The sequence below is a fragment of the Lutra lutra genome, chromosome 3, assembly GCF_902655055.1.
Source record: "Lutra lutra chromosome 3, mLutLut1.2, whole genome shotgun sequence".
Taxonomy (NCBI): domain Eukaryota; kingdom Metazoa; phylum Chordata; class Mammalia; order Carnivora; family Mustelidae; genus Lutra; species Lutra lutra.
The window spans coordinates 45,232,775-45,242,473 of NC_062280.1; the positions used below are offsets into that span (position 1 = coordinate 45,232,775).

The 9,699-nt window shown below is 62.9% G+C and overlaps 1 protein-coding gene across 1 annotated transcript; it reads left to right on the plus strand.

Annotated features, from left to right (window-relative positions):
* The first annotated feature begins 273 nt into the window (after positions 1-273).
* On the plus strand, positions 274-9,600 carry ERFE (erythroferrone). Its single transcript, XM_047721528.1, has 8 exons — positions 274-524; positions 2,801-2,923; positions 4,152-4,254; positions 5,386-5,627; positions 5,711-5,819; positions 5,903-5,993; positions 6,736-6,814; positions 7,926-9,600. The coding sequence occupies exons 1-8, from the start codon at positions 330-332 to the stop codon at positions 8,022-8,024; spliced, it is 1,041 nt and encodes a 346-aa protein (XP_047577484.1). The 5' UTR covers positions 274-329; the 3' UTR covers positions 8,025-9,600.
* The last annotated feature ends 99 nt before the right edge of the window (positions 9,601-9,699 follow it).

Genomic DNA, 9,699 nt, shown 5'->3' on the forward strand with positions numbered 1-9,699 from the left:
ATGAGCATGTGATCACACACAGGCAGACACGCGCGCATATGTATACGTACACAGGCAGACATACGCACACGTGCGTGCACACACAGACACGCGCGCATATGTACATGTACACCCACAGGCAGGCATACACACGCGTGCGCGTGCACACACACACACACACGCACGAGCACGCGCCCTGGCAGCCGCTGCATTTCGCGCCGACGCCAGCAGAGGGCGCAGAGTTGTGACGCGCGGCGGGCGAGGCGGGGGATTCAAGCGCGTTATAAGGCGCGGAGCGGGAGAGAGATCCCGAGACGCCGAGCTCGAGCCCAGAGGGACCCGCCGCCCGCATGGCTCCCGACCGCCGCCACGCCGGGACGCGCCTGCTGCTCTTCTGTGCGGGCCTGCTGGTCGCCGCCGCCGGCCTCCGCGCCCCGGAGCCCGGCGAGCCCGTGGACGACGGCAACCGCCCGGAGCCGGGCCTCGGAAACGAGCTGCCCGCGGGCCCCGGGGAGAGCCGCACAGGACCGCCCGCCCGCACGCTGGTAAGAACGCCCCGGACGCCTCGGGCCTCAGTTTCCCCAGCCCGAGCCCGCGCCTCCCTGGGGTCCGGGTGCCCTAAGGGCAGAGGGAGGCGCGGCGTCGCGGGCAGGCACCTGGGCTGACCCGGGGGCCTTCCCTTCCGAAGCGGGGACAGAAGCACTTGTCTTGGGGGCTGGGGAAGACTCAGGGCGCTGCCACTCTGCGCAGCCAGTCGGCCTTGCCCTGGCGCTCTGGGGGTGGCTCCGGGGCATGAGAGCACCAGTGGCCAGGCCAGGGGCAGGGGGAGGGGGGCGGCGCAGAAGGAAGTTGGAAGTGAGTAAAATGTGAATAACTTGATTCTCATGAAATTGGAAGGAACTTGTTTGTCGGGCCACCCTCCCCCCTAGCCTATTAGGCGAAGTTCTGTCCCAGAAACAAACCCAAAAAAGTGCCTCGCTTCGGGTATGGGGAGCAAGGGGTCCTGTGACGTGTGACCATGAAGGGGTGATTTTTCGTTCTGCTCCGTACCCTCCCGTGAGGGTGGTGCAGAGTCAGGCTGGGGGAAGAGGGGGTCCAGGGGCTTCGAAGAAGGCTCAGTGCCCGCGGGGCCCTTCAGACAGGGAGGGGAGAGGGCTGTCACAGGAGATGCTCAGGGGCACTGTGGGCACAGCTGGGCTTCAGCGGACACTTGGAGCCATGAAGACCAAGGACACCTCCTTTGAAGAGGGGGAAGGTAGCCGCCAGCCCTGTGGGCTCCCTGGGAGGAGCCCGTCCCAAGTCCTCCTCCCCACCCCAGGAGTCGGGGAAGGCAAACCCCACCCAGGCAACTGGCCACACCTTCCAGAGGAGGGAGATGTTAGGAGAGTCCCGAGGAGGCAAGGGGCCTTCCGTGCTTCTAGAAAGGGTTCTGGCCTTGGACTGTCTTTGGGGGACAGTGTGGTAGCAGAGGTTCCCCACCTCCTTTCTGAGAGCCCCTCAAGGCTGGGGATTTCGGTGGGGCCAGGGCTGCTGCCCAGCACCCACCCACACTGTCACAGGCTTGTCTGCTGGGGTCCCCTGGCTGACATGGCTCCAGCCTGTTTCTGCTCCCCCCAGACCAAACTGGGGTCCGAGTCCAGCTGGGGGGGCCGTCAGCTTGGCACGCCCATCCAGCCCACGTGGAATACTGCTGGCATATGTCCCCGCTGAAGGCAGAGTGAGGCCATCAAGTGGACTCTAGTCCTGTGTCCACAGTGAGCAACCGGCAAGACAGCACATGGCAGGGCCCAGCAGCCAGCAGGTCGTGGGGTGGCCCTGGGCACTCTGAGGCTTTTCTCTGTCCAACCCCAGGCTCCTCTGATGTGGAGGGCCCTGTCCTCCCCCCGCCTCCCGTAGCACACTGGCTCCCGAGGGCAGGCGCCTGGCCCTGCAGAGCAGCCAGGAGACCCCTGGCTCTGTCTCCGACGGAAGGTCCCAGTCAGCTGGAAAACCCTGGGTCCTTCTATCAGCTGCCTGCGTGGTGCTTGTAACCTCATCTACGCCCTCCAGCTGATTTCCTTCCCAGCTGGAGGCCTTTTCTGGGGCCCAGACTGCCCAAGGCCCACTAACTAATGGGCCAAAGGCCTCTGCTTGGAAGAGACCTCCTGGAATTTTCCATGTCGGGACTGGTCAGAATGCAGCGTGGGGGAGAATGGATTCGGGAACCCTCGCCGCCCTTGTCTAGGAGGTCCCAAGGAAGCTGACTGACTCAATGCAGGGCCCTTGAGTCATAACATAGCAGAGGTAGTCCACCAGCCCCCCGACTGTCTCGTAGGGTAAGCTGTGGCTACCCTGAGGGACGAAATGGGCATCCCTCGAACATCAGAGGGGGCCACACAGGGGGCCCCAATGATCACAGTCGTCTCTTCCCTGGCACTTGTGAGTCTGGTGGTCCCTTCCTGCTGCTGAGTCTCCCAAGGAGGTGTGTTCACTGCAGCTCCTACAGACGGAGACCGCCAGAGGCCTGGTGGCCCACGTGCCACGGTTCTGGCTTCTCAGGGGCTCCAGAGCTCTGCACTCCATCTTCCTGCACTCACAAAGTCGTCTTCTCGCACAACGCCCAGGCAGTGGTGTGGCCTGGCCGTCCTCCACATGTCAGAAGGGAGGGAAGCATGGAGGGAGAGCTGTGCTGACTTGGAGGGCACCGCTGTTGACAAGGACAGGGCCCTGAGTGACACCGTTGACAAGGACCAGGGGCTCGGTGATGTCCAGACAAATTCCATGTGTTTGGCGGGCACCCACTGGGGAAGGCGAACCAACCTGGGGGCTGACTGTGTTCCAGGAGCCCACCGCTGAGGGGGCACGTAGCTTCGACCCCAGGGACGCCTGGATGCTCTTTATCAGGCAGAGTGACAAAGGCGTCAACGGCAAGAGGGGAAGCAGAGGCAAGGCCAGGAAGCTGAAGGTGAGTACAAGAGCCCCAGCTGTGTATGTGTGTGTGGGGGGTGTATTTCCAGGGCGGGGGGTGGTGAGCAAGGGGCCTCCCCCTGCAGGGCTTCCCTGTCCCCCCAGCCCACCACCATCACCCCCTTGCACCCCTTACCAGCCCCACTGGTGTACCCTGGGCCTTGCCAGTGAGGACAGACCTTCCCCTTTGGCCCGGGGTCAAAGAGTGTAGGAAGTGCCAAGCTGGGGGGGCCCAGGCGACCCTGAGTTTGAGGTCTGTTCTGATCAGTTTTCTTGTACTAGGCAGGCCCATCAGTTACCTTCCCCCCCCACCCCGCCCCCGCTTCTCCTCCCTCTGCATCCTAGCAAGGGAGGCCCAGGCTGGCCTGGCAGGGCAGTAGGGACTGAGCTGGAGGAGCTGCAGTCGGGCTGGAGTGACAGACATACCAGCTGGTTCCCAGGAGATGGGGAGCCCGGGGGCCCTGGCTGTTTTAGGGTTCCCACTGTCATTCAACCTAGCCAGAAGCCTGACACCTGGTCCTCATGGCTCCCTGTTCCCTGGGGTGGGGAGCTCTGGGCCACGGCTCTGTTGCTCACAAACTGGGCTTGGGCTTTTTGCTTCCCTCTCCCAACAAGGGCGGGTCTCACCCTGTCCCAGGTCAGCCCCAACACTGGAGCGCCAGGCTCTGAGCCTGACACAGGCAGGCCGCTGGGCTGTCACCATGACCTCGCCTCACTGCCACCCTTGGAGCCACTGGCCCCACCCCCGGCTAGGCTGGGGCTCCCCTGTGCCCTTCCTTGCAGGGGACTGACTTGCTCCTGTGTTGGGGTTCCATCCCAGCCGAGGGTGGGCTCCCTGAGGGTCCCAGGCCCCGACACGGGGCCAGGCACAGAGAACCCACTGAGGTTGGCTAACCTCCCTCTTGCCCTCCATCCAGGGACCCCTCTGTGTCCCCATGTGGTGCTCTTGCCTGCTGGGAGCCCCACCCCCCAGAGGCCTCACCGCCCCAGTCAGCCCTGGGCTTCCAGCACAACGCAGTCCTCACACTCAGGGCCAGTGGCTTTCAAAGCGGAACCTTGCTGCCTTCTTGGGGAGTCTGAGGCCCAGGAGCTGACCTCAACCCCACAGGTCAAAGCAGGATCCCTGTTTGCCTGCTTCTTAGTGGCAAGAGCTTGCAGACGGTGCCCACCGTCCCCCACCTCCCTGCTAGATAGCCTCATTGATGAAGTTCCTTATTCCTTTTCAGCTTGGCCTGCCGGGACCCCCAGGTCCCCCCGGTCCCCAGGGCCCCCCTGGCCCCGTCATCCCACTTGAGGTGCTGCTGAAGGAGTTCCAGCTGCTGCTGAGAGGTAGGGGCAGTGCCCCTGTGCGGGTGGCTGGAGGAGGGGTTCCTGGAGGAGCCGAGACAGCTAGATGTCCCCATGTCAGCCAGGATTCAAGGAGGCCCCTGCTCCGTGCTGGGCTCAGGAGCCCACAGCGGATGCGGGTTAGGCCAAGGGGCAGGGGCAGGGGCAGGTGTTGGCAGGAGTGTGGTAAGGTTGGGGCTTCACAGAGAAGGTGGACTGGCCATTGGGTGTTCAGTGGGTGCTTGCGGACCAGGACCCACTGTTCCTCTGGGAGTCAGGTGAGCCCAGCCAAGGCCGGGACACCTGTACCCAACCTCCACCAAGTGAGGATGTCAGGGAGGGATCAGAGGTCCTTAACCTTGCAAAGTGCTTCTCAGATCACAAAGAAACCATGGGGATTTCAGACTCACCCCAGGTGGCATGGGCCCCACAACTGAGACCCCAGCTTCTTCCCCTGGATCCCCTGTGTCCCTGCCTGTGTCCGTGGCAGTCTCAGTGGTCTCAAGAGCCCCCACGGGGTGGGGGTGGGGTGGGAGGCAGGAAGGATGGTGTAGTGGGCAGCGCAGGTGCAGCCCAGGCTGTAGCCGCTGAGCTGGAAGCAGCAGAGGGAGGCCAAGCACAGCTGAAGTGTCCTGTCCAGGAGATGACCCTGTTCGAGGCCAGCTGCCCAGCCATGGCTCATTATATTTACTAGAGTTCGCTTTATCATGGGAACTATTAGAGCCTTTCCCCCCTTCCACGAACTGTTTATTTAAATACACGAGCTTTGGAGGCTGAAGGATCTCCATGTTATTTCCAGCAACACGGCCATACTTACTTACACCCAGCTTCCTTGCAAAAGTGAACGGGGCTGCTTATAGGACCGCATTCTGGGTACAGTAATACTGTAAGCAGAGAAAACAGCAGTGTGAGGGGGACACGTGGGTGGGATTGCAAGGGGAGGCAGGAGAACCAGGGCACTGGGCCGCGAGCTCCCTGGTAGCCAAAGCTTGAAGGGAAGCAGGAGCAGCCGCAGGCTCAGGAAGCCCCAGTTGGTCGGGTGTCGGCCAGCGGGATCCCAGGGTTCCAGAAGGCGGGTTCCGATCCAGAGGAGGGGTGGGCAGGTGGGCGCAGCCACTGCTCGCTCTGTGCCAGGTGCGGTGCGGCAGCGTGAGCGCATGGAGCCCGAGCCCTGCACGCATGGCCCCCCCGAGGGCACAGCCACCATCCGGGAGGACGAGGAGGCGGCGGGAGACGCGAGCGTGCTGGCGCTGGTGGCCGCACCCCTGGCCTCGGGCCCGCGGGCGCCGCGAGTCGAGGCCGCCTTCCACGGCCGCCTGCGCCGGGACGCATCGGTGGAGCGGCGCGCACTGCACGAACTTGGCGGGTACTACTTGGTGAGTGTGGGCAGGAGGGCAGGGGGTGGGGCGCGGGCAGGGGGCGGCGGGTGGGCCCTGGCTGACCTCTGTGGGTCCTGCAGCCCGACGCCCAGGGCGCCTTCCGCCGCGGCCCCGGCCTGAACCTGACCAGCGGCCAGTACACAGCGCCCGTTGCCGGCTTCTACGCGCTCGCAGCCACTCTGCACGCTGGTGAGGTCCGGGGCGGTGGGGGGTCTGCCCCAGAGTGCTTGGGCCCCCGCCAGCCGTGACCACCCGCCTTCCTCCCCCTGCAGCGATCCCGGAGCAGCCCAGGCGGGGGCCGCCACGCCCCCGGGACCGCCTGCGCCTCCTCATCTGCATCCAGTCCCGGTGCCAACACAACGCGTGAGTGGGCGCTGGGGCGGAGTGGGAACCCCGGCGCCAGACCCGCCCCCACGTGGCCCCCTCCCGCGCCGGGTCAGGCTTGGACACGCCCCGTCCTCCATCACCTCCTCCCTGGCTTCCCAGTCAGTGCTTGGGTACCCAGCGGACCTTCCCTTTCCAGCAAGGGGGAGGGGGGAGGTGTTCCTGTTCTTAACCCAACCTTTCCCAGCCTCCGGCTCCCCTCACCCCTGCAGGGGGCTGACTCTGTCGCTGGGAGGCCCACAGGCTCCTCCTCAGAGAGGCCTTTCCTGACCACTGCAGCCATGCACCCCCCTCCTGGTGGTGGGCTCCCTGAAAATTCCCAGTACCCCCAGCAGAGCCCAGGCACAGAGCAGGCACCCCACAACAGCTGTAGGAGGGAATGAAGTTCAAACTTTGTACTCTGCATTCGGAAGGAAGCCTTCACAGATTGGCCTGAACCCACCTTTGAGTGCCAGCTGCTGCCCACCCGGCCCTGCTCCAGCGCCTGGCCTGGGCCCCAGCTTGCCTTTCCTGGCACCTGTAGACCCCCTTTGGCCCTGTGGGCACTCTCCTGACTCCTCTTGAGGACCCCGTTCAGATACTACCCTCCACCAGAAGACCTGGCCAAGACAGCTGTAGCACTGCCCTCAGCTGGGCTCATGTTGGTTGCTGGGGGTGATCAGTGGGTGAGGTTGGTGGGGCCTGGGGGGTGAGGGCTGATCCTCTTTCTGTTCCACCACAGCTCCCTGGAGGCCGTCATGGGCCTGGAGAGCAGCAGTGAGCTCTTCACCATCTCAGTCAATGGTGTTCTGTACCTGCAGGTGCGTGGGGCAGGCTTGGGTGCAACTGGGGGGTGACCAGGAAGAGAGGGGGTGTTGGTGGGGGCTCCAGGTCTCTGGGAGCAGTGCCGGCAGACTCCAGGCCTGGGAGAGGGTGCCTCCCCCAGGTTCAGATGAAGTGCGGCCACCTCCAGGTCCCCTTCCCCAGGGGAAGGACCCTGGCTGGTCCTCCATAGCCCATGCTCAGCTGCTCGGGATGTAGCTCTCAGACCTGCCCATCATCCCGCACCGAGGGCGGGCAAGTGCTCTGTGTAGGCAGGAGGGAGCGGATGTGGGCTCCACGCCCTCAGGCTGCCATCCCATCACCCTGGGCCTGTGGAGACTGTGAGAGGCAGGAGGCCTACTTTCTACACAGAACCATACCTGACCGTCTCTTTCTGGCATGGTGGGGGGGGGGGGGCTTTGGCGAGTGATTGAGAAACAGATGTAAAGGAGGGATTTATTAAACAAGAAAACACCTAAGTGCAGACGTACGGAATCTCACCTGGCCCTTCACTGGCACCCTGCCAGGCCCCATTCTAAGCTCTTTGCAAAAATTATCTAATTTATCAGTGCTTTGAGGTTTCTTTTTAAAGAAAACGTTACTGAAGTGTAGCTTACGTGCAGTGTTTTCACTGTTTCAAAAGAAGGGAGCTAAGGCACAGAGAGGTTAAGTCACGTGCTCAAGCTCAAGCGGAATCGAGTCCCGCTGCCTGAGCCCGCCGGCTATGCTTACTAGAAGGCATTCGAGGGTCTGGTCCCCGGTCCTGCTGGGGCCACGTGGCCCACCTAGGGTCCTAAGAGGCAGCAGGTGGGCGGGTCCCCCGATTCAGCCCTTCTGGGGAATGCGTGCCCGTGGCTGTGCGGGCCACCCCCGGAAAAGGCAGGCCGGAGTACCGGGCCCGGGTAGGCTCTGCTAAGTGGCTTTAGGCCAGGCCGAGGGGAAGGGCCCCCTCACCCCAGTCTGGAGAAGCACGTGCCACAGATAAACCTGTTTTGCGTCTGGAACATCTTGCTGTCAGGGGGGCCAAGTGGGCACGGGCGGTGGCATGCTCACCTGAGGGGCGCACCTGCAGGCCAGCAGAGCCCAGGCTGACCCTGCCCTTCCCCGCAGACGGGGCAGTACACCTCGGTCTTCCTGGACAACGCCAGCGGCTCCTCCCTCACCGTGCGCAGCGGCTCCCACTTCAGCGCTGTCCTCCTTGGCGTGTGAGCGGACACACCAGGCCCTTCCTCTTGCCCAGTGAGCGGAAGCGGGGTCCAGTCTCTGGGCAGTGTTTGGTGGCAAGGCCACAGGCAGGACGAGGCTCCCTGGAGCCGCCTGCACTGCCCCTGTAGGTCAGCCCAGAAGTGGCCAACTGCCGGCAGCCTAGGGAGGGGACATGCAGACGGAGAGCCACAGAACCAGGAGCGATCTCAGGATGCGGTCTTTCAAAAGGAGAAGAACCCTGTTGGGCTGTTGCTTAGCCAATGTTTCTAGTGGGGCTCAGTGCCCAGGAGGACTTGCTCTGTTCCTCGCTACAGACTGGTTCCCCTTCTGGCCTACAAGGCAGCTTGCCCAGACAGCCTCAGCCTCTTCACCTTGGCCCGGCCCCCACCTTTTCCATCTTTCCAGTGTTCTTGTGGACTGCCGGATGCCAGCAGGGAGGGGAAAGGCTGGTCACCTGCCTGGGTGCCCTGCACGGGGTCCGAAGGCCTCCCAGGGACAGCGTGCCGGCCAGCGCAGCAGCCTCCGCATCGCTCCCCTCGTCTCTACCTGGGGCTTCCTGGTCCCCACCTGCCCCTCCCCAATGGTACCTTTGGCCTGGACTTCCTGCAGTGACCACAGGACTCAAGAGTCTCACAGCCCCTTGGCACAGAAGCCCCGGAAGCCACAGCGACACTGGAAAGAGGCTAATGGGGGACAGTAAGAGTGTGCCATGCTTAAGTTCACCTTGCAGATGGCCTTTGCAGAGTGCCCTGCACCGCTCCTCCTAGACAGGTGCCTCTTCCCAGCCCCTATGAGGTTGACTCACTGCTGGGATCCACCCACCAAATGAAAGACCTAGAACATCTCTGCAGATTAGAGACGAGCAGGCCCTGCCCATTCATCTGAACAAAGCAGAGGCCTCCCATGAGCCAACGGCTCCTGCTGCCCACCTGTGGCCCCGTGAGCTCTAGCCGGCTTTGAGGTTCTTCCAAGCATCTTCCCCACCTGGGGACACATGCGGCCCTGAGCTCAGGTGGAGAACAAAGAGACCGAGAGAGGATGCCCAGAAAGCTGGCCTTGGTTCCCTAAGACCTGGGTCCCAAGTCCACCGTGATGCTGAAGCAGTGATAGGACCTGTGGAGGGACATGGGCATCTGCGTGCAGGTTTCTTCCAAGGTGTAGGGGTCCCCACTCAACCCCCATGTGGCTGCAGGGATCTGGTACCACAGGGTGTGGTCAGGCCTGAAGAGAAGACGGCAGTGGCTGGAGTCACCTGGACTATCCAGATGGCCTCAGAAGCAGGTGACCACGCCCAGGTCTGATGGACCCCCAGGGCCCTCAGTTTCCATCTCCAATAAGAACCCACTCCCTGCTCCCTCCTGGCTGTGGGGGAGCCCAGTCACCCCACACGCAGAGCAGCCCCACATGGTACCCTTGGCAGGCCCGGCAGGATTCTCAGTAGGGACGGTACCCGCCCTACCGGGAAGTGCTGGCCCAAGTCCTGCCTCCCCTCGCAGTCTGATAAGAGCTGGGGGCCGCACCCTTCCCTGGATTTCCTTCTGCACCCAGCAGGCACAGATCCTTCAGACATTTTTTCCTTGAAAAAACCACAGATCTTCCCTTTTCTAACCTAAGTGTATTATACCACAATTTGTTGAAATATTTATTGTGTAATATTACCAGATGGAATGTATTTATA

Excerpts from the sequence above, each read along its gene's own strand:
- ERFE (XM_047721528.1), top strand. The coding sequence starts at position 330 with ATGGCTCCCGACCGCCGCCACGCCGGGACGCGCCTGCTGCTCTTCTGT. Across the intron at positions 525-2,800 it reads GACCGCCCGCCCGCACGCTG|GAGCCCACCGCTGAGGGGGC; the intron begins GTAAGAACGCCC and ends ACTGTGTTCCAG. Across the intron at positions 2,924-4,151 it reads GCAAGGCCAGGAAGCTGAAG|CTTGGCCTGCCGGGACCCCC; the intron begins GTGAGTACAAGA and ends ATTCCTTTTCAG.